Source organism: Prionailurus bengalensis, chromosome A2 (assembly GCF_016509475.1).
Source record: "Prionailurus bengalensis isolate Pbe53 chromosome A2, Fcat_Pben_1.1_paternal_pri, whole genome shotgun sequence".
NCBI classification, from domain to species: domain Eukaryota; kingdom Metazoa; phylum Chordata; class Mammalia; order Carnivora; family Felidae; genus Prionailurus; species Prionailurus bengalensis.
Window position 1 is genome coordinate 91,262,339 of NC_057348.1, and position 27,546 is coordinate 91,289,884.

Genomic DNA, 27,546 nt, shown 5'->3' on the forward strand with positions numbered 1-27,546 from the left:
CACTTGGAGATATAAACATAGACACCATGGTCTAGTGGGGGACATAGTAATGAGGTGGAGTACAGACCTGAAAATATATGAAAATTCAAAGAGGTTTAGGAAGAGTAATTTGTGAAGAGGAGGGATTCAGAGAAGGCTCTTTAGAGGAGGTAACCCTGGCTCCGCTCCTCTTGGAACTGATGAAAGTTGCAGAATTTCCTTTGAGGGTCTGAATGGAGGGCAAATGACTGTGGCCTTGGTGCTGCGCTCCAATTGGTTCCCTTTATTGGATTTTTATAGTTTTGTAACCCAGTCTGTGTAACTTCCTTAGTGCTTTCAGTTTATCGTATTTATAATAAACTCTGTTTCTGTTTTGAGATCTTTCTGGCTATTTAATAAAAATGTGGTTTGTCTTTGAATATTGCAAGTAAGTGATTATTTTGACTTCCCTAGAATAAAAATTACAATAAGCCTGTTGTCCAGGGGGAAGTAAACCAATGGAGCTATCATACATTTCATTTTTATAGAGGTGGGTAATTTTTTTTAGCTATAACTATTTAATTAGCTAAAAATAAACATCTGTACTATTATGATTGTGTTACTAAATCCAGGAGTACGAAGAAAGTTTCAATGACAGTGGATTTATTTCTGGAACAAAAGAGACTTTAAGGAATAAAGCTCTGACTGGCAGTCGGATAAAGAGCCGAACTCTATTAGGATGTGCTGCTGGCTTTTTTCTTTTCCTACATCTGTCTTAGATTATTATTTATAATACCTACTTTCATAAAGCATCTGGTTCCTCAAGAAAGTTGTATGAAGATATGGAGAACTTTTATAATTGATAATACTCGAGAAAGTTGGCTTAAGGAGTCATCTTTTTTGCAGTATACTGTTTTTATTTTCAAATGGAGTGCCTCTTTTAAGATACAAGTGCAAAGATACACAATTTTATTTGCTTCTTAAAGTATTTTTTTAAATTTAAAATGCACATATTTTTTGACCTGCCAGATCCACATTTAGTAATGTGTTCTACAGACATAGCGACAGAATTGCACAAAATATGTTAAAGGATGTTTGCAGTGTTGTTTATGACAACAAACAAATATGGAAATAATCTAAATGTCTGTTAGTACAGGACTATTTAAATAAATCATGGTTCACCCCTCTAATGGAATATTATGCCATCACTGGAAGAATGAGATATTGATACACAAAGATGTCAAGGTTAACTTAAAGGAAAAAAATTAAGTGGCAGAACAGTGTGCCCAGTGTACAACCCATTTGTGCACTGAAATAGATATCTGTGTATTTAGGTATTTCCTTAAATATACCATACAGACCATTCCTGATACAGCACACAAAATCTGCCAAACATGCTTACTTTTTAGGAGTCATCTATAGCCTGGACAGTGTTTATGAAGGAGATATTTTTTTACTCTTTGTCATGTACCTCCTGAATTCTTAGAATTTTTCTGTAAGCATGTTTTTATTTTTAAATACTGGGTAAACAAAAAATAAATAAAATACTGGATAAAAAGTTACGTAAAAACTCAAAATCTATTAAATTTATTTTATGTATTTTACACTTGATCTTACCCAAAAGGCTGAGAAGCAATACTTATTTTATTTCTTTTAATAATAAATTAATAATTTCAATGTAAAACTTCATTGCTTTAGTTCTTATTTTAATAACTATTGCTATCTGGTTAATAATCCCTTAAAAAATCACAACACAGAAATTAATTCTCATCAGTATTTAGAAGAATTGCATGTACCATCAGTGAAGAGCCTCAGGATAGGAATTGTAAATAGCCCAATTGAAGAGATTTTACCCCCTGTTGTTTGTGCTTCTCTTGAAGTGTCATGGAAACATTTGATAATGAGTCAACCATATTGAGCTCTTCGCTTCATTTGCAGTGTTAGGCTTTTGTGCAGATGGGTCTCAATCATATGCTGTTTTTGGATTGACTCCTATTTTTCAGAATCAGAAATTAGTAAAAGATTGTTTTCCATTATCTAATCATCTATTTAGTCCCAGTATATTGGAAGATTGTTTTAAAACATGAATTCTTTTTTTTTTTTATGATTTACTATAACATGTTTCCAGAGTTGGCATTTTAATTTTTTTTTTATTATTATTATTTTTTAATTTTGTTTTTTTCAACGTTTATTTATTTTTGGGACAGAGAGAGACAGAGCATGAACGGGGGAGGGGCAGAGAGAGAGGGAGACACAGAATCGGAAACAGGCTCCAGGCTCTGAGCCATCAGCCCAGAGCCTGATGCGGGGCTCGAACTCACGGACCGCGAGATCGTGACCTGGCTGAAGTCGGACGCTTAACCGACTGCGCCACCCAGGCGCCCCGAGAGTTGGCATTTTAAAGAAAACTTTAGTAGTTTATAAAAGATTTCTTATGTGCCTTTGCCTCTGACATATTTTCCCCACGTACAGTGACTTGTCAACTTCCATTGTTCCCTAATTTGATACCATAATTCTTGTGATTATCTTTTTTGTTTCTGCTTTTTTTTTAAGTTTTTTTTTTTTTTTTTTTTTTTTTTTTTTGAGAGAGAGAGAGAGAGCACAGGGGAGGGGTAGAGAGAGAGGGAGATAGAGAAGTCCAAGCAGGCCCTGCATTGTTGGCAAAGAGCCTGACACGAGGCTCAAACCCACAAACTGTGAGATCATGACATGAGCAGAAACTAAGAGCTGGATGCTCAACCAACTGAGCCACCTGTTTCTACTATCTTTATATCTGCTCTTCACTACAGTCTTAGACTTCAGAAAGAGATCTGATGGGGTTATTTAGTAACTATCCAATAGAGGGAAACATTTTTAGATAGAATTATCTCTGTATCCAGGTGACCCCATTGACTCTTGGCCCCTCTTGTCTGTTGAGTAGAAAGCTAGAGTGTTGTTGGTCCAATTAGATGTTTCCAGGAAAACAAGGTCTTTTGAAACATAGTGAGTTCTAATTTACAATCTAATGTTATGGATAATTCACAACAGAAGATATTTTAAACTCTGTTAAATGTACTCCTAGCTCTACTCAAAAAATAAATTAAAACAAACAAAACCCCTAAAGAAGCAGCCTGGGGGAAAGGTTAGGTTTTCACTAGACACCCTACAGGTTCTAGGCCCAACTCATAAGTAGTGTAGGGGAAATGACACAGGGCTTGCATTTACACATTCACATAAAGTTTGCATCTCTACTTCGCAACTTCCCAGGTGGACAACCTTCACTCTTAAGGTTGTGACCTCCTGTGTAGAACAGAGGGAGCAATATTTCTTTATAGGATTGATGTAGGGATTTAAGGTGATTGTGTATGCACATTGAATAATTGACACACAGTAATTATAACAGTAGCAAGCATTTATTAAGTGCTTATTAAGTGGCAAGCATTATTCTAAGCCCTTTCTGCATTTTACTTCTTTAATGGTCTGAACACCCCTCTGAAATTGTTGCCCACATTTGCCAGATGGCCTGTAACTTGCCTGAGGTCACACAGCCAGTAAATGAAGGAGCTGATAGCTCATGCAGTTAGCATCTACACCAAACCAGCCCTATGCAGAAAGTTGGTGTCTGTCTGTATTTCCTAGGACAGAAATACAGTTCTGTGGCCTATTGGGTTATACCCCCTGCCAGGCTTATAGGTGAAGTACCCCCCGTTCTTACCGTCCATCAAATCCAACTGCATTCCTCAGTTCATGATGCTCAGTGACTCCTTTGGAGATTTGGTGATGTCACAGGATTAGGCAGACTAGCTCCAGTGCCTATTCTCTGCCCCCTCACTGCAGCTGAGGTCCCCCAGATCCTGTAGGATTATCTCACGAGGAGCAGAAGTTACAGGCCCAGCTGCCTTCCTTGGGATTCCAGTGCAGAAAATGTCTTCAGGCTTGTTACATCCTGTGTCTTTCTGTTCTCTCCCCTCTACTTGTCAAGTACTGAATATTTGAGGTAGGATTAGTCCTAAAGTCAGACTATAAGGCAGGTAGCATTTGCCCCTTTAAACCATCCATTCTTCAAGTCCTTCTGATTTCATTCTTTCACATCTCAGTGGATCAGTTGAAGTAGCAGCTTTCAGCTTCTGAAGAAATAGGAGATTAGTGGAGGAATGGAAGAGGCCATTTAGAACAATAGTTCTCAAATTTTAATGTGCATATGGGTCAACAGGGGCCTTGTTAAAATGCCGATTATAATAAGTAGGTAGGTTGGGGCTGGAGTTTGAAACTGCATTTCTAACCAGCTCCTGGGGGTGTTAGTGCTGCTGGTTTCTAGACTATGCTCTGAGTGGCAGGTATTTGAAGACTGAGGCACCAAACCCTGAGATGGCAGAGGATTTATCCTATTACCTTTTCCAGGAACGTTTAATCCAAAGAAATGAGTCTTGTGGGATTTTAGTTAATGTAACCAGCTGCTAGAAGAAAGTTTGGAATTTCAAACCCCACCCAGACAGCTTCCTGGGAAAGCCATTCATGATTGGAGAACAAAATAGTATAAATTTGTCAAGTTTTGCTATAAACACTATAAAAATAGGTATTTTCCTCCATCAGTTTAATTTAGTGACTCTGGAATGATTTATAGTCTTTTGTACTTAGCTGTATGTGAAAGAGCATCATCTTGCTGGTGCTCTAGGTTGAGTTTCTCATGACTGGGGAGATAGATGATTCAACTGATCCTGATGCAGGAGCCACAGATGTATTTCAGTATCTATTTCTTTGCTCTTTCTATCATCACCTACATAAAAGGCAAGTTAAGTCAACTTTTATTTCTTCATCTTTTGATTTGGAGTTGGCTCGCTTGGAGTGTTTATGAATAATTCTGTTAGAAGAGGTCTGATAGCACTAATCTGAATAACGAAATATTCTGCAGAGCTTTAGACATGGAGTTGTGGTGTGCACTGGAACCTGAGGAATGACGTGGGTGATGCTCCTGGCGATGGTGGAGGCTTATGCTCTCGGTTTCTGTTTCCAGGGAGGAGAACATTGCTACTACCAGGGCCGTGTCCGAGGAAACCCTGCTTCATTTGTTGCATTGTCAACATGCCATGGACTTCAGTAAGTGTCCCCCCAATTTTTTGTACTATCCACTCTTTCAGTCACTTACTTTCTTTATTTTTAATGCACTGTAATCAAAATTCTTATGTCAAGAAATAATTTTAAGTCAGCAACGGATCTGATCTTACTTTCTTCTGAGGTTTCGAAACCAGGTAGATTTTTAAATTAGAGTTGCGGAAACAGGCCAGGGTCTTTGGAGTTATGATATGACACCCTATGGTGATGTTTGAAGCATTTTCTAGTTTCATCCAAGTTGGGACAGGAGCGGTTTGCATAATGTGGGTCTCTGTTTCTCTGGGTGTTTAGACCCTTGGTACCATTCTGCCCCTACTCCTTCTTGATGCTAGTTTTTATACTTTTATGGAATAGTAGAAATTTTAGTAGGTGGAAACTCTTGACTCCTTGTACAAAGACAGTAGACTGCAAATCACCTCAAGAGCTCATGTGTTGGAGCCCATTGTTTGGCCAGAATCCCACCTAAAACCCACAGCAAGCTTGTGGGAGCGTCTGTCTGTTCTCGGAAACCTCCAAGGAATGGAGTTCATCCTTCTTCGGGGCCTTGCTTCCTTTCTCATAACCTTCATTATCAAAGAATGTTTGCTGATGTTTAACATGGGAATACATCCACTTCCTCTGTTCTGTCGCTAATGGTGACACACAGGTGGCCAGCTCTTACTTGTTTTGTTAACACCGTGTGAAGCTACCGTGTCACTCCTCTGCATTCTACTGAAGCTAAATCATCTCAGTTCTTCCTTGTTTGTTTTACTTTTTTTTTTGGATGTGGAAGAAACCAGCACTTTAGTTTTGTTAATTTTTTTCTTGGAAAATTTAAAATGCATCCTGTCAGTTCCCAAGTTAGAGACCTGGCTTTTTTGTGTAGCTAGCAGTTATTGAGTGTCTGCTATGTGCCAGCCCCTGGGAAAATCGAGGCAATGAGAACATGACTCCTGTCCACAACAGCTCACAGTCCTGTGGGGGGAGCTAAAACTAGCTCAGCTTCCTACTATGGAATGAGATAGGTATGTTTTCTTTGAGAGAGAAAGTAATAGAAAAATGCAAATAGAGAGTGGGCACTGGGGAATGAGGTAGTGCTTGAGGCCTCCGCAGAAATGCCGTCTGAGTAGGTAGAGTGGGCCCTGGAATAGGCTTTGATAGAGCCTTCCAAGAGAGAGGGCTAGGCAGAAGAACATTAGGAAAGAGTTCTAATGGGAAATCCAGGAAATCGAGCTAGTCTGCCTAAGTGGTGCCTCCAGTCAGACTTGGGCAGTAGGTATGCGAGAGGCAGAAGGTAGAGAGTATGAGGAACCAGAGGAATGACACCAGATGCCCAAGAGCATGGAAGACCTCTATCTGCTGATTGTTTGCTCTGAAAGACGTTTACTTACTTTGATTACAGTCTTTGACTAAAGAGACATTTTTACAAACAGGAATCCATGCTTCATATGGTCTTGGTTTTCTTATCTGTAAAAATAAATTTAAAGTCCCCTTCAGTAATAAAATTGTTACAACTCATCTCAAGATGAGCACAGCTTTCTGCTAAGAGCGGTACCCTGGGCCCATCGACATTCGTGACAACAAATGTATGACAGTGATATAAATAGGAAGAGGCTTTTTTCTCCTTCTCTTCCTCTTACCATCTCAACCCAAAGTTCCCATGTAAGCATCTTGCCCAGGGCTTATTCCACTTTGTCTTCCAGTTTTCCAAACAGCATGTTGTGAGAAGCAATGAGAAGGTGTCACTGCCTTCCAGGGACTCTGGTGACCAGGAGCTTGCTACTAACCTTACACAGTCATTTGAAGGAGGATGGAAAAGAAACTTTAAGGAAACTTTAGTGACTATATCAGGAGTATCACTCTGAGGCAGCTTCAGTTGTTTTAACTAGGTAAAATTTACCTCTGTCGTGAGAAAACTTTCTGTTTAAAATGAAACAAAAAGAAACAAACAGAAAATGCATCATGTGTCTAGGAACACTGTCAGGATTGTGTATAAGCATGTTTGGGTGTTCTTAGACCTTTGTGAGAGTGTTGGATAAATTTACTCTTGATCCATTTTGTTATTTATTATTAATTATCCTCATGTTGATTTTACTTTCTGAAAAAAATTGCTGACAAATATTTTAGAGGATATTACTAAATATTAAATAATTTATATTGTATCAATTACATTGATTTGGATATGAAATAGATTATTTCATCCATGACTCATCTTTAGTAATTTACCAAGTACATACATAGATCTCTCATTTTTCTTGATTTACTGAATTCAGTTGAAGAACATGAAGGGGGGGAAAGATGCATATTTTTATATCTTTTCCATAAAGAACCAGAAAATGCACATTTAAAAAAAATTTTAATTTTTTTAAGTTTTGATTTTTTATTTTTTTTAGTATATGAAATTTATTGTCAAATTGGTTTCCATACAACACCCAGCACTCATCCCAAAAGATGCCCTCTTCAATACCCATCACCTACCCTCTCCTCCCTCCCATCCCCCATCAACCCTCAGTTTGTTCTCAGTTTTTAAGAGTCTCTTATGCTTTGGCGCTCTCCCACTCTAACCTCTTTTTTTTTTTTCTTTTTTTTCATCCCCTTCCCCCATGGGTTTCTGTTAAGTTTCTCAGGATTGCACATTTTTTTTTTTTTTCAAATTCAGAGGACTAACAGGCAGTATTTTGGTCCTGGTATGTTTGATGTTATGACAAAATCCTGTAAGTATAGGAACCTAAAAGAATGGGATCAGATGTAAGTTTATTGCCCTCTTGTGGCAATTTTTAAGAATGGCTGTTTCTTTTCAAAATCTTGTTTTGATCCAGCCTTTTAAAAAATCAGCTCTATTAGCCTATAATAAATAGGTCTTGGATGCTAGTTTTTATCAAAAGTATACTCTGTGTGGACTTGATATACTTATTGGAATTTTATATAAATACAACCGAAAGGTGTCAATCCTCAAAACAAATAAAACACATACGCTTTTTAATAGTTAAAGAGTTAGTGATGTCACATTATCATATAGGGAGCCAGAATCTTCTAGATATATATGATGTCAGAATCTGATTTCTTTACCCTGTGTGTCATGATGTTTAGATCCAATAAAGGTCACTGACTTTCACACTGGACACCAACTTAATGCAAGAGGAAATAATACCCTAGATTATTTAAACAAAACAATCTGCTTGCTGTTTATATCTATATATATATATATACTTGTTGACTATATATTTTTTGTCTGTCTTCCCTGCAATACACATGAGCACCATGAGGGCAGAAAAATCATCTGTTTTGTCCACTATGGTGCCCCCAGCACTTAGAGCAGTCTATTGTAGGTGCTCTATAAGTGTGTGCTGAATGAGTGAATGGATGAAGAGGTAGCCAACTGCAGATAGGCAGTTCAGGAACCAATCTGCCTGGGCTCTCTGTTCCCGCCTCTGATCTTCCTGGTTATGTAATTTGGTCAGGTTACTTCATCTCTTTGAGCTTTGGTTTCATTTCTTGTAAAATGAATATAGGCAAACGTACAAGTTTGCCTCCCTCACACATTTGTGGAAGCGATTCAAATGAGTGTCAAGTTTTTAGCGCATGGTAAATTGTTGAAATGCATCATCTCTTGTTACCAGAGAACGTTTCAGGTGTGTGGTAGATAGGCAAATCTCAGTGTAGTCCCTGACAACCTGCGTCAGAACCACCTGGGATTTGTTTAAAATGCAGCTTCCTGGGCCCTAGCCAAGAAATCTGAGGAAGGCCCTGAAAGTTTTACAATTTTACAAGCTCTCCAGGTGACTATTTGCATATAAAGTTTTAAAATTACGTGTTGGAGGGAGGAATAATGGACCACAGTTAAAGAATGATAACCCTGAACCTGGGAAGGGTCAGGATGAGGAGACCCTGCTGTTTATGGGGAGTCAGAGGAACGGGCCTTTCCCTTTAGTAGTGTGTGTGTGTGTGTGTGTGTGTGTGTGTGTGTGTGTGTGTTTACCCACGTGTGATGTGGTGCAGTGTGTATGTGTATGTGGGGTGTGGTATTGGGAGGTTTGTGGGGTATGGTGTGTGGTATGTAGTATGTAATCTGTATGTGCTGTGTATGTGTGGTATGTGGGGGTGTATGTGGGGTGTGTGTGTATGTGTGTGGTGTGTGGTAAGTAGGGTGTGTGTGGTGTGGTATATGGGGAATGTGTGTGTGTCTGTGTGTCTATGGTATGTGGTGTGTAACTGGCAATGATGGGTGGGACTGGGAAGTGAGTGTTGAGAAGTGAATTCATCCTTCGGCAGCTGTTGATTTTAAAATGATCTTGTTCTGAGGCAAGATGGCTATGCCTGATTATTTTCTTGTCCTTGGCAGTGGAATGTTCTATGATGGGAACCACACCTATCTCATTGAACCAGAAGAGAATGACACCTCCCAAGTAAGTGCTCCTGTTTCTTGTGGCCAATGTAAAAATTTATATTGGGGGCTTTCCCTCTTCCCTTTTCCTCCTTTTTTTTTTGTCTCTATTTTCATATTTTTAGAGTCAGGATATAATTGAATATTGAATAAGTCAAAACCACAAGTGTTTTTTAAAGTCTGTCTCTTTCTCTGGATACTGAAAATACTTTCCTTCTCAGGTGTTCTGAAGCCTCCATTTTTGTTCTAACTCCACCATAATGTGCTGTGATTTGTCTTAGTTTGCTCAGGCAGTCATCATAAGAGAGTGGGTGGCTTGAACAACAGGAATTTATTTTCTCACAGTTGTGGTGGCTGGAAGTCCAAGATCAAGGTGCCGGCAGGGTCCATGTCTGTCGAGGGCTCTCTCCTTCGATTGGGATGGCTTCCTTCTTACTCTGTGTTCACATGGCAGAGAGAGAGAGAGAGAGAGAGAGAGAGAGAGCGCGCGCTTTGGTGTTTCCTCTTCCTGTAAGGACCCCAGCCCCACCCTTGAAACCTGTTTTAACCTTTAGTACCTTCTCATAGGCCCAATCTCCAAATACAGTCACATTAGGAGTTAGGGTTTAAACATATGAATTTGGCAGGGTGGGGATGGACACAATCATTCAGTTTGTTACACACCAACTCAATAGATGCATGATTTTCCACCTCATTTTCTTTTCTGGATTTCAGATTTTTCTCTATTGCCTATTGTCTGTAAGGCCTTGTGCTGGTGAAATGTAGAGAAATCCGTTTTATTAATTTCTCCTTCATTTTAGTTGAAACAATTCATTTTCCAAAAAAACTAGAAGAGGGTTGAGTTAATATTATAGACTGCAGAGAAAGATAATACACTTCCATTGTAGCTTTGTGCACAGAAACATTCTTCATCGTGTCGTGCAACAGTGTTCAAACACTTAAGTAATTTCTAAAAATACACACTGTGTTGCCACCCATAAAGGGAAGCTATTTGTATTGTATTTTGTTTTCTGGATGCCTATTACTGGCCGTCGTATCACTTCGCCTGGCCAGGTGATGTTTTTATGGCAGTATCATGAAACTTGACTGTTTATGACATTCTGTTTTTTTTTTTAATGGAAAGAAGCCAGAAGTAGTTACTTGAATGTTCATTAATTTTCCTTAGATGGAACAGGACTTTTTGTCTGTTGGTTTGTCACAGAACTTTGTATGACATTTGAATTTTGGAGCAAGGTCCATTTGGGCATCTGCTTACACCAGTCATCCTACTCCCCGATACCGGAAGAGTGTTAGCCCTGCAGTCTTTGCCTAGCAAAACTATCTGACTCTGAAAGTGGGGCAGGGATCCACAGAAAGGAACTAGTTATAAAAAGCATTAGCCCATTTTCCCAGATGTCTTACTTCTCCTTGGGGGAATAGGTTCATTCATTTATTTTCCATTACTGCAGGCTTTGGCCTCTGTGTCTGCAGAGGCATTTTGTTTCTAATAGGATATTTCTCTGGTGCAGGGGGAATCCAGGCGGGGGAGGGTTGCACAGTGGCTCATTGCCTTTCCAAATCCAGGAGGGCGCATAGTCATGCTTCTTTTAGGGGTCTCTGCTTCTTCAGCTCTCATTGCCCGAGGCTGGGGATAAGTGGTTGCATGTGCTCAATCTCTGTTGTTTGTTATTGCAGGAGGATTTCCATTTTCATTCGGTTTACAAATCCAGACTGTTTGAATTTCCCTTGGATGATCTTCCATCTGGTATGGTATTCATATTATGACTTTAAAAAAAGTCAGGCTTAATAATTCATTTGAATGCTTTAGAGCTAATCTGTATGTGAAATGTCCTTAGCACATGATTGCTCATAACAGTTTGAGAGAGAAAGTGACATGAGGTCAAGTGACATCAAGAAGGAGAATAAAATGCAAACTGACCTCATGTTTGTAGTGGATGAGTTTGGAAAGATAAAGCTTGAGCACATTGGAGGAAGACTTTTTAAAATGGTAACAATCACAGTAGGGTATCTCTGAAAGGAGAAGTAATGTTAGAGCAAAAATTGGTCCGCGTGGACAAAATACAGAAAAATTCGCTTTCAGTGAGATACTGACTTTATAAACATAGGGATGGACTTGTAATCATTTCCCCATTTGTTGTTTTCCTCCTCTCTTTTTGCCCCAGCGTTTTCAGAAGGCACGATTATAGACTAATGCTTTTTATTATTATGTGTTTTTGTGAAAAGACTTTCCATCTCACGTGTGTTTGTTTGCAGGCCCATTTATTTATACGTGTTGGCTTGAGATGATCCAAACCTTTGCATGACAAGCAGGGCAGAGTACTCCTACTTTGGCCTCGTTAGTCGAGCAGCGATTATACGGAGTACATTTGTCTTTGGATGTACTGGATTCCTTGATTTTCTTTTCAAGACCGAGCATACTCTGAATACCTGGGGTGGAGACGCTTCCTTTCTTAGTGGGCCCTGCCTATGGTTACAGAACCTTCGAATTTTTAATCTCATTTTTATCTTCGTTACAGCGCTGTGAGATTGATTTTATCATTTACATTTTATAGATGAAGAAATGGGCTCATCCAGCTTGTCTTTTCCTGGGCCCACAGCTAGTCGGGGGATGAGCGGGGTTTTGGATTGTGCCACTACGAGAATGTGTGCTGGGAGAGAGGCAGCGGGGAAATGGAAGACTTATCCAACCAAGAGCATGTCCTAAACTACTGCTTAGGAAAACCACTTAAAAGTGTACATTGTTGGGGTGCCTGGTTGGCCTAGTTGTAAGAACATGCAGCTCTTGATCTCGGGGTCATGAGTTCAAGCCCCACATTGGGTGTAGCTATTACTTAAATAAATAAAACTTAAAAAAATAAAAAGTTTTGGGATGCCTGGGCGGCTTACTTGGTTAAGCGTCCGACTCTTGATTTTGGCTCCGGCCATGATCTCACGGTGTCTGGAATCGAGCCCCACGTCAGGCTCTATGATGACAGCATGGATCCTGCTTAGGATTCTGTCTCTCTCTCTCTCTGTCTCTGCCCCTCTCCTGACTTGTGTGCTCTTGCTTGCTCTCTCTCAAAATAAATTAAAAAATAAATACTTTTTAAGAAGTTAACATTGTCTCCTTATTGGAAAATGAGATGAGTGTTTGCTAATGTCCCTTCTCTGAAATAGATTTGTGGACTCCTTGATCTTCTGCACTTCTTCTGCCCTGCTGCCAAAGGGCTAGGGGATCCATTTTATAGATTTCACAATTTAAAAAAATGTGCAAATAAGCATATAGATGCTCTTACTTTACATAGATACTTGAGGCTGTTCCTTCGGTTACCTTGTGAAACCATTTACAATCCCTGTGATGGGAAGAAAGTAAATCATGCCAGTCTGTCTGAGAATAAAGCTACAACCTAATAGGTCTTACTGGAAGTAATAAACATTAATTAATATTTAAAGTAATAAATAAAGATCCCCCTAAGGACTCTACTGTAGGCTTGCTGTGATATAATCTTCCAGTTTTGTTTTGTTTTTTAAACTTTGTTCAGGGTTTCTTTTCTGTACAAACTTTTTAAAGATGAGTTGGCACTTTTGCTGTCATTAACAATAATTTTGAACGTGTTCTTCCCCAAGTCAGGTCTGTCTCCCTTAGTTTCTGGTTTTCTTTTCCCGTCAGAAGTTGGCACTGTCAGTTTTAAGAGTGTTATTTGTCTTTCTAGATACTTGGATTTATTATGACAAATTAGAAAAAAAGAAAGAAAGAAATGTCAAAACTGCAGTTTTTGTGAAATAAGCTCATGTGGAAGCTTTTTTACTTTAGATTTAATGAAGTTTTCCTGGGTCATGACTTATCAGTACCTTTGTCTTGCTGTGCATGATGCATGTCTCTGAGACAGAATGTGGTCAGGTGTCCCCCAGACTTGTTTCACTGTGGACCCTTTTGTTTTACATGACCCATCTCTCAGGACTAGTGTCCCTAAGAAAACATTTGGGAAAGGTTTATTTACTTCCTATGGACCCCTTAGCACAGTCTGTTTTAAAAATTAGTACAGTGAGGGGCGCCTGGGTGGCTCAGTCGGTTGAGTGTCCGACTTCGGCTCAGGTCATGATCTTGCGGTCTGTGAGTTCGAGCCCCGCGTCGGTCTCTGTGCTGACAGCTCAGAGCCTGGAGCCTGCTTCAGATTCTGTGTCCCCCTCTCTCTCTGCCCCTCCCCTGCTCATGCTCTGTCTCTCTCTGTCAAAAATAAAATAAACATTAAAAAAAATTTTTTTTTAAATAAAAATAAGTGCAATGAAGTATGTAAATCTTGAATACCTTTAAATGAGTTTTGGTACATATGTACTCCCTTGGTGAGATTTGGCACATTTCTGTTATCCCAGTACCTTCCTTTGTACCGCATCCCAGTCAGTGGCTCCCACTTCTGCAGTCCCTTTTGTGGCTTTTTTTTTTTTGCTGTAGATTAGTTTATCCTGATTTAGATCTTCATTCATTGTGTCTTGTGTCCAGCTTCTTTTGCTTAGCATATGCCTATGGGATTAATGTCAGAGATAGCAACAGTTTGTCTTTATCTTTTTAAATTACTGAGTACGTTCTGTTGTTTGAAGATAACACAGAGTTTTATCCATTCTGTTGATGGACATTTGGGTTGTTTCCACTTTTTGGCTAGTCTGAATAAAATAACTATAAATATTCTTTTAAAAATCTCTTTGGTGGACACATGTTTACATTTCTTCTGTAATTAATTACCTGGCGGTGGAATTACCGAGTCACAGCGTAGTTGTATGTTTAACCACACAATGGTGTATTCCTCTCAAACTTTGGAGTGCATCAGAGTACCTCATGGCAGCTTGTTAAACACAGACTCCTGGCCGTGTATCTAAAGGGTTTTTCCAAGCCACTTAATTGAGATATGATTGGCATTAAAGGAAAGCTGTACATAATTAATGTATACAGTTTGACGAGTTTGGAGATAAATGTGCACCCATGAAGTCATCACTGTAATCTATGTTGTAAACATACCGATTAGCTCCAGCAGTTTGTTTTCACCCTCTTTATTATTGTTGTTGTTGTTGTTATTATTATTGTTAGTAGTAGTAGTGGTAAGAATACAACACAAGATCTACACTGTTAGCAAAATTTTAAGTATACTGAATATGGTATTGTTAACTCTGGGCACTGTGCTGTACAGTAGATCTTTAGGACCTTCTCATTTGTACAACTGTAACTTTGTGCCCTTTGAGGAATGCTCGCCTGTTTCCCCCTTTTCCTAACCTCTGCAACTGCCATTCCACTTTGCTTCTAGGAGTTGGACTCTTTTTTTTTTTCAATTTTTTTTTAACGTTTATTTATTTTTGAGACAGAGAGAGACAGAGCATGAACGGGGGAGGGTCAGAGAGAGAGGGAGACACAGAATCTGAAACAGGCTCCAGGCTCTGAGTGGTCAGCACAGAGCCTGACGCGGGGCTCGAACTCATGGACCGCGAGATCATGACCTGAGCCGAAGTCGGACACTCAACCGACTGAGCCACCCAGGCGCCCCTAGGAGTTGGACTGTTATATGTCCTTCTGTGTCTGGCTAGTTTCACTCAACATAATGCCCTCCAGGTTCATCCATGTTGTCACAAATAGAAAGGTTCCTTCCTTTCTTTCTTTCTTTCTTTCTTTCTTTCTTTCTTTCTTTCTTTCTTTCTTTCTTTCTTTCTTCTTTTGTTTTTAGGCCGAGTAATACTTCATTGCATGTGTATACCACATTTCCTTTAACATTTAGGTTGTTTCTATGTCTTGGCTATGGTGAATAATGCTGCAGTGAACATGGTGGTGCACGTATCTCTTTGAGATGCTGAATTCAATTCCTTTGGCTGTATGCCCAGAAGTGGGATTGCAGGGTCCTAGCATTGTTCTATTTTTAATTTTTGAGGAACCTCATACTGTCTTCCATAGTGGCTGCACCAGTTGCTACAGTTTTTGATTCAAGTACGTCTTGGGTGGGTTATGAGAGTTTGCATTTCCAGCAAGTTCCCAGGTATGCTGGGAATATGCTGATGCCATTAGTTCATGGATTTCACTTTGAGAACTATTGTTGTGTGAGAAATTGCTGAGCCTTTCTCTTAAGTGCTTATACCATTTTACACTCATCAGCACTATATGAGAGTTCTGATTGTTCACATCTTCATCAGCGTTTGCTGTGTCATTCTTTAATGAAGGTCAGTAGTGGGAAGTCAAGTTGGCTATTTAGAAGATTCTTGATAAAGGATGTGATAGTATTTATTGCAGAAATATGAGAAAAATTTTGAGATAAATTAAAATAGGAATAGTGCCCAAGATTGCTTTAATTATATTCATTCATGATATATGTATTTAGTATTAATATGAACACAATTATTTTGATTAATGTTCTATATTATCTTTAAGTGTAACATTATATATCATAAGATTTATAATAACCACATAATTATAATTATCTAATTTTCCAATTATAACTTACATTAATTATCAACAGTTATAGTAACTGTTACTAATAGTTAATAAAGTATAATTATACAATTTATTCTAGGAAGGTATAGTAAAACTTTGATTCCTCTGTATGAAAGAAAACTGGCAAATACAAGTTACATTAATTTATTTTTATTTCCTTTTAGAATTTCAGCAAGTACACATCACTCCACCAAAATTTATTTTGAAGCCAGCACCAAAAAGAAGTAAACGGCAGGTATGTATTCACAGGATATTCCATGATGTTTCAAAAACACTTGGCAACTACCAGTCATCTAAATCTACATTAAGTCTCTGTAAGATGGCTAAGTATTAGTTCAGGCATTTGTCATGGTTAACAGTAAGGGTGACGGATCTGTAGGAGCAGTGGAGATGCGGCCATATTGTTTCATAGATTCAAAAAGGACTCAAGATAGTGGTGATAATATGGTTATTCATCTTACAGATGGATTATGGCCCCTGCTGTGGCATCTCGGGTTCTTTATAACATAGGCCTCTTTCCTTGGCCTGGGTTGTACCACATCATGAGGTCTACTTGTAAAGATACCCCCTTAAAAGAGAATCCATCAGGTTTTAAAGCCACAAAATGCTGTTGCCACGCTTAAACTATGTTGGAGTCTGGGATATAAACTCAGGATGTCAACTTTATGAATGTTCAGTGCATCTTGGACTTGGAAAAAATAATGACAATTTGTATAATGCTTTGCACCATATGAAGTAGGTGCTATCAATCCCCTTTCACAGGAAAAAAAATTATGTCTTCGAATGTGAAAATGACCAGAATCACAGAACTGGAGAATGCTTTAGGCATAATAAGAACTCTGTTCATCACAATACCGTATGATTTCATTCACTTTGTGGAATCTAAAAAATAAATGAATAAACAAAACAAAAAGCAGAATCAAACCAGTAAATATAGAGAACAAACTGGTGGTTGCTAGAGGGAAGTGGGTGGAGTCATGGGCAAAATGGGAGAAGGAGAGTGAGAGACACAGGCTTCCAGTTATGGAATGAGCAAGTCACGGGGGTAAAGGGCAGCACAGAGAATTCGTCACTGATATTGCAATAGCCTCTATGGTCGCAGATGGCAGCTACACTTGTGATGAGCACAGCATAACTTAGAAGTTGAATCACTGTGTTGTTATACTGAAACTAATGTAACATTATATGTCTAGTATACTCAAAAAAGAAAAGGAGAGGAAAAGAAAGAACAGAACTCCGGTTATTAGAATTAAAATATCATACATTATGTATGGGTGTTTGGTATAAAAAACATAGGATGATGGAAATAGATCTCTAGTAAGATCACACAGTTGAAGAAACCAATCATCTTCTGTTTAAATATGTTTATAAGTATGACATTAAATGAGTTTACAGACACATATCTAATGTGAATAAAATTGCTTATTTTTATTGAGGCACAGGTTACTTGTGCCTGGTCCTATTCTAAGAATTTAAATTATATTAATACATTTGATTCTCCTAATAATCTTATAAGGAATGTATTATTATTATCCCCATTTTACTGATAAGGACATTGAAGCATGAGAAGCTTAAGAAACTTGCCCAGGGTTATAGTGAGTTATCCAGAGGTGGAGTTCAGATTCTGACCTAGGAAGTCTGGTATTTTTATAACCACATATACTTTATATACTGCCTCTCAGAAGCCCTTGTGTTCTATGAATTGCTACATGAGCTTTATATATTTTGTGAATATACATATATATTGAGGCCCAGTTAAATAAAGATTCCAACAGGATTTAATTTGAAATAATATTTATTTTCGTGACTTATGAGATCAGAGAACAGGATAGTTTTCTTTTGACGCATTCCTTGAAGTTCTTCATAAATATCTGTGACATCCAGTAATTTGAAGGCAGACAGACACTAGATTTCTTTTTCTGAGACAGCTGTGAACCCACAGAGGTGAGGTGCTAGAATGCTGTGTGGCCAATATGGCAAGTCTCTGACATTGAGAAAGTGTTGAGTCTTGTTAGACAGTCTGCTGTGATAACTGGTAAGACTCAGGTCTCTTCCACAATTACAAAGCTGATACTGTCATCCTAAAACATCCACTTTGAAAAAGCCTCAGGTCATTGGATGCAGTTTATACTACTACTTGGTTTCCAAACTGAGAATTCTATCAACTTGGTGTAATAAGGGATTTGAATTTTAAAATAAGTTGTAAAATTTGGGAATGCAATTAACACTGGAACAAAATCCACATGGCAGCAGTTTTTTTAGTTTATTTTAAATGCAGCTCTGAAAGCAAATATTCATGCATTGATTAGTTTTGGTTATATACTCTCATCACAAAAATAGCCATTGGACAAGTGAATAAAAAGATTTACTGAAAAAATGGATACCAAAGATAGCATAATGGAAAGAATTGGGGCACCTGGGTGGCTCAGTCGGTTGGGCATCCAACTTTGGCTCAGGTCATGATCTCGCAGTCTATTAGTTCGAGCCCTGTGTCGGGCTGTGTGCTGACAGCTCAGAGTCTGGAGCCTGCTTCAGATTCTGTGTGTCCCTCTCTCTTGGCCCCTCCCCTCTTGTGCTCTGTCTCTCTCTCTCAAAAATAAACATTAAGAAAAATACTTAATTTTATAGATCTTGTTAAAGACTGTGTTATAGGCTGACTGCAGGGAACAAAGGCATATGGCTGCCTTCGTGTCTCCTACTGGTGGCATCCACTGATCATGATTTTGAAGGTGGAGAAAATTCATTGTTAAACAGACATATAATAGAGCTGTACTAGATAATCCAAGACTTCCTGGAAGCTCTCAAAACTATCCTAACAAAAGCTCTTATATCATTTGGGAGATCCCTTAAAATGTACCAGAAGAAGGAGGGACATTCTCAGTCCCAGATTTGGAGATTGTAGAATAAAAGTATCCATCAGACACTCCCTGTATCCTCTCAGAGATCCACAGGAGCTTAAATTTAACAGAAAGCATGCCTTTCATATGTTATAATCTCCAAGATATACTGGTAAGTGAAAATACCCTCATGCAAAAGCTAGTGAAATAAGTGGAAGTACCAAGTAAAATAAATGTTATATTTGATTTTATATGCATAAACATTTCTGGAAGAAACAAGTAACTGTGCTATATCAATTGTGGGGGAAGGGTTAACAACTAGGTAGATAGGGAACAGAAGTGAGAGGAAGATTTTGACCCTGAACCTTTTGATAATTCTTTAAACCATATAAATGTATTACCTATTCAAAAACTAGGTTAAAATTGATGAAAATGAAAAAAAGAATTCTGAAGGAATGAAAGTGGAAATTTTATTTCTCTCATACATTTTTGTTTTTTAAAATTAAAAACATTCGGGGCACCTGGGTGGCGCAATCGGTTAAGCGTCCGACTTCAGCCAGGTCACGATCTCGTGGTCCGTGAGTTCGAGCCCCGCGTCGGGCTCTGGGCTGATGGCTCAGAGCCTGGAGCCTGTTTCCGATTCTGTGTCTCCCTCTCTCTCTCTGCCCCTCCCCCATTCATGCTCTGTTTCTCTCTGTCCCCAAAATAAATAAACGTTGAAAAAAAAATAAAATTAAATTAAAAACATTTTTTCAGCCTTATTGAAGCATAATTCACAAATAAAATTATGAGATACTTGAAGTGTACAATGGGATGATTTTATATATATATATATATATATATAATATGTATACACACACATACACACTGATTGTGTGTGTACAATGGGATGTACAATGGGATGTACAACTGTACAATGGGATGATTTGATATATATATAATATGTGTATGTGTGTGCATATATTTCAATTAAACAATACAGTCTTATCAATGTAAGTGTCCATCAACAAATGAATGGATCAAGAAAACGTGGGGGGTGCTTGGGTGGCCCAGTTTGTTGAGCGTTGGACTTTGGCTCAGGTCATGATCTCGCAGTTTGTGAGTTTGAGCCCTGTGTGGGGCTCTGTGCTAACAGCTCAGAGCCTGTAGCCTGCTTCAGATTCTGTGTCTCTCCATCTCTTGGCCCCTCCCCTGCTCATGCTCTGTGTCTCTCTGTCTCTCAATAACAAATAAACGTTAAAAAAAATTTAAAAAAGAAAATGTGGTAAACATATACAGTGGAGTATCATTCAGCCTTAAAAAAGAAGAAAATCCTGTCATTTGTGACAACATGGATGAACGTGGAGGACATTATGCTAAATGAAATAATTCAAAGAAAGATATTGTATGGTACCACTTCTGTGTGGAATCAAAAAAAAAAAGGTCAAACTCACAAAAAAGAGTAGAAAAGTGGTTGTCAGAGGCTAGGAGTGGGGGAAATGAGAGTTTGGAAAAAAAGGTACAGTAAAATGTGTGACATAACGTGTAACATTTTTTAGTTACAGCTAAGTTCAGAGGGCTTATTTAGGTGCTATTTCCTTACTATATTGCAGCTTCGTCGACATCCTCGTAATGTAGAGGAGGAGACCAAATATATTGAACTGATGATTGTCAACGATCATCTCATGGTAAGATTTGCTGAAATGTTTGTTGTTTGAACTTGTCTGTCCCTGTGGGTAAAGCTGGTTGGTGCAAAAATATGTTTAGAAGAAACAAGAAACCCAGAAAATTGTTACTTGGAGAAGACATTTAAGTGGCTGAAGTATTTGTTAGCCAGTAACAACCTGTAAATTAGAAACATTCTTAGGTGGATGTAACTAGCAGTATTTTGTGAGGTTCCAGAAATATTTATTTGACTTACAATTAGTCAGCTCTTTGGATTTGCTTAATTAATATTTTATATTGAAAAAAAAATTAGTGAGGCACCAGTAATGTGACACTTAAGTTTGAAATGTACAGCTTTATCCTAATAAAAGAAAAGCAGCTTTTCAATTTCTGGCTTGCTCTGTAGCAAACCATGTGGAAATGCTTATATAGGCAAGCAGGGAAGATTTTAGGATAGGAACCTGGCAAAGCCTCCTTCTTGCTGAGTCATTTATTTTGACCCAGAGTGTGTGTATATTCAACTCATGGACTTGTTGGAGTCACTAGCTTACATTTACGGCACAGCAGTGAATTATAATGCTAATTGTTCTATGTAACCACTGTTTTAAACTAAACATGTTCAGTGATGAACATAGCTGATTTTTACTTAATTTCAAGTACAAGTGCATTTTAATTTGCTTTGATTTATTTGAAGGAAAGTGTCTCATTTGTTTGTATATGATTAAGTAAACAAACATATTGATCATGTATTGTTGCTAATAATGATAATAATAATGATAATGACAATAATATCCAGATTGGGTGCTTCTTTGTTCAGGCTAAAACTAAGTTTTATCTTTCTACCTCTTTGAAATCAGTGAATGTTACTATTTCCTGAGGTTTTTACAAGATCAGAATAAGTTATAAAAACATATATTTGGATGTTTTAGGACAGCACAGATTCAGATGTCTATAGGCAGGTAACACAAGTGAAATAAGCCAGGAGTAAAACAATGGGGGAGGAGGTTGAGGCCTACGGCAAAAGCAAAGTTACATGGCCTGTCTAATGGAAGTAACTGCCTCTTAGCCTTGGTAGTTATCACCATGGGGAGAATGCTAATTTTAAGGGAAGCCAGAAATCAGGTTTACATAGTTCTTGGTTTCTAAAACACTACTGAGGCCAAACGAAAGGTTTATGGCATCCACATCTAGCCTTTAAGTTACCTCTTTGTGACCCGTTAGGACTTTCTTCTTCTTACTGATTAAGTCTTGTAGAACTTGTAAGTTTTTATACGTACAGCAGTATTCACGTACATTTTTGTGGCTGTCCACCCTACTTATATTTGCATGCCTTGCAGTTCATAGACAACTTTCATGTTTTATCATTTTGAGTAACAATTCTGTGATAAAAATAAACTTGTGAAATGGATGGGATAGGTATTTTTTTATTTTATCTCACAGTTGAATCAACTGAGGCCTCAAACTTTAAGAGCCTTTCCTAGACTATACAACATACAAAGAACTAATTCTCAATTCTTACATTTTTTTTTACAGAAAGCTGTAGAGATATTTCAGTTACTTTATGTTTTTGTCTGCTGAGGTGATTACTTGCTGATGACCTTGGAAACCCTTCACTTGTTTGTTTGTTTTGTTTTCAGTTTAAAAAACATCGGCTTTCAGTTGTACATACCAATACATATGCAAAATCGGTGGTGAACATGGCGGATTTGGTAAGTATCAACTCTACTTAGTATTGCCATAGAGGAATTTCTTCTGATTGCTAATAGAATGGATAATATGGTTCATATATTTTCGGTGCTCTGAATTGCCCTTCAGGCAAGGTGTCCTCTATGTCCCTAGTAACCTTGCAGTGGACTTCCTTGATTTTGATCCCTGGCTGGGAAGAGGATAAAAGGCGGTGGTCAGAGTTACCCATGGATTTACGCTTGAAATTCTTCTTGTATTTTTCACATTGAAAAATAAAAAGTTGAGCCCTAGCCCTTAACAAAGATACAGAGAAACAGTACAGCAGTTATGCTATTTTCAAGAGAGTGCCTAGGTCTCTGGGAATAATGCACTAAGTAATCCTACTGTGTTCACTTTCTGAATCTTTTCTTGACAAGGCAGTGTGAGTTTAATTGGGGCCAGTTAGGTTGCATAGAAATTATATCCTTGGGGTGTTTTTGTTGTTCCTTTCTTTGCTTGGAAAACCCAAGAATGCATAAATTCTTTTTCCAGGGTGCCAGAAAATAGACTCAGGGGGAGCCTTGAATAAGGGTGCAAATATTTGTCAAAAAGGGATCTTTTGTTTCTAACTAGTGTTCTGTTCTTTGGAAATTAGTTGGTAAACAATTTGATTCTCTGTTACTCAAGGAAAATGCATAGGAATTAGAAAAATAATTATCTCCCTCAAAGACACTAGAGTTTTTTACATTTAACTAAAATGCAAGGGTTTTAATAAAAGATTTATAGTCCTGTTCATAAATCATTTGATTTCACTGCATGTATATAGCTGGTGTGTTCATTTTGTTAATATACTAGATCTATAAAGACCAACTGAAGACAAGGATAGTATTGGTTGCCATGGAAACCTGGGCAGCTGACAACAAGTTTGCCATATCTGAAAATCCATTGATCACCCTACGTGAGTTTATGAAATACAGGAGGGATTTTATCAAAGAGAAAAGTGATGCAGTTCACCTTTTTTCGTACGTAACTTATGATTTATTACTTTTTTTGGTTCCATGTTGAATGTTCTATTACTTGTGACTGAGATATATCCTTTCTGCTGTATAGTGCAGTTAGAATTTGACATGGCAGATACATTTGGAAGAAGTTTTAAAGTATAGGTTGTTTGAAATTGTCATGAAAGTGTAAGAAGTTTAATTTTGAATTATTTTATTACTGAATATATATTTATATTTAATTTTTAAGATATTTTAATCAGAGTATTGAGTAAAAGTACTGGTAATATTATAAAGAATATTCTTAACAGATTAATTATATTCTTTTAAGTTTCTTTCTTTTAAATGTTAATGTTACCTTTGTTTTGGTTCCAAGGGGAGACGTTAGTATTTCTGAAGTTTATTTTTAATTTCTTCTCACTATTTCAGTTTTTTTGGGGTAAAATGCATATGTGATATAATAGCAAATTATATATTATAGCATATAAAAAACCTGTTATCTAAAGAACTATTGAAGGAAGTTTAAATGGAAGTCAAAGAGTGTATTTTGAGATAACTTTTAAGTTTTATACAATTTCAAATTTACAGAAAAGTTACAAGGATACTACAAGGAAATATCTTACGTTCTTTACCCAGATTCATCAATTATTTACATTTGGCCCCATTTGTGTATGATTTTATTCCTTCTGTCCTTCTATGCCTTTTCCCCTCCCTTCCTTCTTTTTTTCGCTTTCATTTATTTTTCTTTTTTTTTAATTTTTTTTTAACGTTTATTTATTTTTGAGACAGAAGGAGACAGAGCATGAACCGGGGAGGGTCAGAGAGAGAGGGAGACACAGAATCTGAAACAGGCTCCAGGCTCTGAGCAGTCAGTACAGAGCCTGACGCGGGGCTCGAACTCACAGACTGTGAGATCATGACCTGAGCCGAAGTCGGACGCTTAACCAACTGAGCCACCCAGGCGCCCCTTCATTTATTTTTCTATCTATTCATTTTTTTTTTCCTGGAACCATTTGAGAGGAAGTTGGAGATACTCACATACTGGGCCTTCACTACTAAATACATATATATTCCCTAAAAATAAAGACATTCTCTTATATCACCAGAGTAAATTACTAAAACTAGAAAATTTAATGGGGACACAAGACTTTTAAGTAACCCATAGTCTATATTCAGACTTCTCCAGTTATCTGAATAATGTCTTTGATAGCTAATTCCCTCCCCCCCATTCAGACCCAACCCGGGGTCATGCATTGCATCTAATTGTCCTGTTTTTTTAGTCTCCTTTAATTTGGGAGATCTCCTCAGCCTTTCTTTGTGTATTATGGGCTTAACATTTTGAAGAGTGTAGGTCAGTTATTTTATAGAATGTTCCTCCTTGTGGGAATGTCTGATGTTTTCTCATTAAGAGATTCAAATTATGTATTTTGTCCAGAAATAAACACAGAAGTGATTTTTGTATCCTCAGAATACCTCATATTAGTAAGTTTTTAAAATAAGTATGGTCCTATTTAAGATATTATCGCTCATGTGGGGAAACATCCCTCAGACGTTTTTCTTTGGCTATGTGTGTAAACCGTATTCACATTCCTCACTTACTCAGGAATATGTAGTATAGAAATGTTTTTCCTTGAGAAAATAAGTGTGGTAAATTAATAATGAGAGGTGCAATGATATTTGAACTGCGAAGAGTAAGCATTTTCCATTTCCTTTTCTAAAAGGGGAAGTCAATTTGAGAGTAGCCGGAGCGGGGCAGCTTATATTGGTGGGATTTGCTCGTTGCTGAAAGGAGGAGGCGTGAATGAAGTAGGTGTGAACATCTGTACAATACAAAGTGGTATGATGGCTGAAAATGTTTTCCTAATATTTAAGAGATCATTTCTCATATTCCACATTCTCTAGATGTTAGGTTGTTTTATTAACAACCAAAATGATCAGAGGACAAAGAATAGGAAAATAATGGAAGATCATATTTAATAATTCTGTTCATGTTCTCCTTAGAATAATCTGCAAATTTAGCTATTTACAGATTATATAGAGAAAATGTTTTACTTTTACCTTTATTGAAAATAAAACCCTGTTTATTACATTGGCTGATTTTCTGGAGAATTGAGTAATTCTCTGAAGCATTGGCTTCCTACCTAACAACCCAGTTAGAAATTTTCTTCCTTCTTCAATATTTGGTAAATTTTTAGAGAAAAAAATAGATTAAGTTTTCCAAAGAAAACTGTCTTTTGGATATACCCTTAGGGCACTAAGTCTAATGGAAGTGATCTACAAGAAAAATATTAAATCGACATAATGAAAAAAATATCTTTTATTGGTCTTCTCAAGTTTCTTTTGCCCACAGATCATTACCACTTCCTTTTACCCATACCATTTGTTTTCTGAAGTCACACTCTGTTTAATTTGGGGAAATTTCAGGAGTGAACTGGATGGATACACAAAGATAAACAAGTTCCAAATAATTTACACCTTTATTTTTATTATTACCTAAAAGACTGATTTAAGTATATACAAGTATTAAGTTTTTCAGAAATGTCACTGGTAAAATTTGGACTCACAATTAGACTTAAGTTTCAAAACCCAAAAGTTGGTGATTCTCTGGCTTCTAGGCTTCCCTGTAAGACTTTATCAAATGTGGATTTATTTCTTACAGCTTTTTCCCAAATGCTCCATAGTTCAGCTTTAGCTACTGGTTTAACCTCTGCTAAATAAGATGCTTAGAACTTACATATTTCCAATTATATTATGACATCTTTCTCTGGCCCATCTTAAATAAAAAATAATTTGTATTTACATGTATTTTGTTTTTGTTTTTCAGTTTGGGAAAACTGATTTAATGGCAGTTACACTTGCCCAGTCATTAGCTCATAATATTGGTATTATCTCAGACAAAAGAAAGTTAGCAAGTGGTAAGTTCACCCTTGTGGTTTAGTTGTATTTAAAATAGACTATCTATAAATATTTTAGAGAATGAGATTTTGAATTCAGTTGTTTGATCAAAAGAGTTTGGGTAACAGTATAAGATAAACAGCCAGGGCATACAACATTTTTGTCAAAAGTAATACAAGGTAATATTTATATTGCAGGTGAAAATTTTTCCATGTGTAATAAACGTTTAAAGCTGTGTGATGATACATTTATTGTTGAATTTCACCTAAAAATTGAGCTCAGTTTGCTAATTTCAAATGGTCTAGTAGAGAATCTTAGGCATATAGGTTTAAGGCATACTTCTATTATGGTTTATTTAAAACATCTCTTAGTATGGCCACAGACGTAGAACTTGTCTGCCAGGATCAGACCTCGTAAAGGGCTTAGTAAAATATGGATCTAGTAAAATACGCTAGGATTACTATCAGGGAAGAATATGTTTTTTCAAGTAGGTAAAGTTAATTTATCAGGAATGGTCAAATATTATGTATTTGGAGTGAATTGATTAGAACCTTATTTATTGTATTAATAATAAATATAAATGAGACTGTTTCTGTTAATAATAACTATTACCATTTATGAAGTACCCTTTATAAGACATAACCGAATGGCACTATTATCTACATCTAGATACTAGTTTAATCCTCAAGATAATCCTGCACCATACCAATTATCAGCCCCATTTTACAGAATAACGTGACTGGATGTCAAAAGGGTAATGTCTTCAAGATGACACATAAATTAAGTGGCAAGCCCAGGTTTTGAACCCAGGTGTTTTAAGCCTTTTCTGCTTAACTAGTATGCTATACTACCTTCTGCCAGCAGCTTTGGTGCAGAGGTTTTAAAACTGGACAAGAAAGTGTAGGAATTCCCATAAGGAACTGTGAAACCAGAATCCTACAGTGATGCTGTTTCATTGGTATGGGATTGTTAAACCATTTTCTTAAAATTTTTTTAAAAAAGACTTACTTTTTGAGATAGAGAGAGCAGGCAGGGGAGGGGCAGAGAGAGAGGGAGACACAGAATCTGAAGCAGGCTCCAGGCTCTGAGCTGTCGGCACAGAGCCGAAGTGGGACTTGAACTCACGAGCTGTAAGATCATGACCTGAGTCAAAGTTAGACCCTTAACCAACTGAGCCACCCAGGGGCCCCTGGAATTGTTAAGCCATTTTGAAGCAAATATCAAGATTTTATTGTTATAAAAATTATATAATCTTGATATGATCAGAGTAGATTTTTGTTGTTATACTTGCATAGAAAACTTCAAATATAAGGAAAATTAGAAAACAGGTATTACTTTTTAAAAGGTATTTAAGGAATAAAGTGAAAATATACTGTTTAAAAACAGGCTACTCTAACGCACCTTTTTTCACTTTATAACAAGGCATGTGTATTCATTTTCTCTTAGGTGAGTGTAAATGTGAGGACACGTGGTCTGGATGCATAATGGGAGACACTGGGTGAGCCACCTCTCTTGGAAAATAACTCGCTTTCCCTTTCCTGCTGTGCTGTTGTCTTCTTAGGAATATGATACTAAATAACTTAGTGCGCGCAACCTCACCAAAGACTTTAAAAAGAAAATCGGAAGTAGATTTTCTCAATGGCTCTG

General features: G+C 37.4%; 1 protein-coding gene across 20 annotated transcripts in view; it reads left to right on the plus strand.

Annotated features, from left to right (window-relative positions):
• Positions 1-27,546, plus strand: part of ADAM22 (ADAM metallopeptidase domain 22) — a 238,382-nt gene that overhangs the window by 146,896 nt on the left and 63,940 nt on the right. For all 20 annotated transcript variants that reach the window (XM_043588768.1, XM_043588769.1, XM_043588773.1 and 17 more), the window contains exons 5-14: positions 4,952-5,034; positions 9,371-9,434; positions 11,087-11,156; positions 16,025-16,095; positions 20,290-20,364; positions 21,979-22,050; positions 22,862-23,028; positions 24,726-24,810; positions 25,829-25,919; positions 27,346-27,397. In XM_043588768.1, the coding sequence (XP_043444703.1) occupies positions 4,952-5,034; positions 9,371-9,434; positions 11,087-11,156; positions 16,025-16,095; positions 20,290-20,364; positions 21,979-22,050; positions 22,862-23,028; positions 24,726-24,810; positions 25,829-25,919; positions 27,346-27,397 (830 nt within the window). The remainder of the gene's footprint in view (positions 1-4,951; positions 5,035-9,370; positions 9,435-11,086; positions 11,157-16,024; positions 16,096-20,289; positions 20,365-21,978; positions 22,051-22,861; positions 23,029-24,725; positions 24,811-25,828; positions 25,920-27,345; positions 27,398-27,546) is intronic.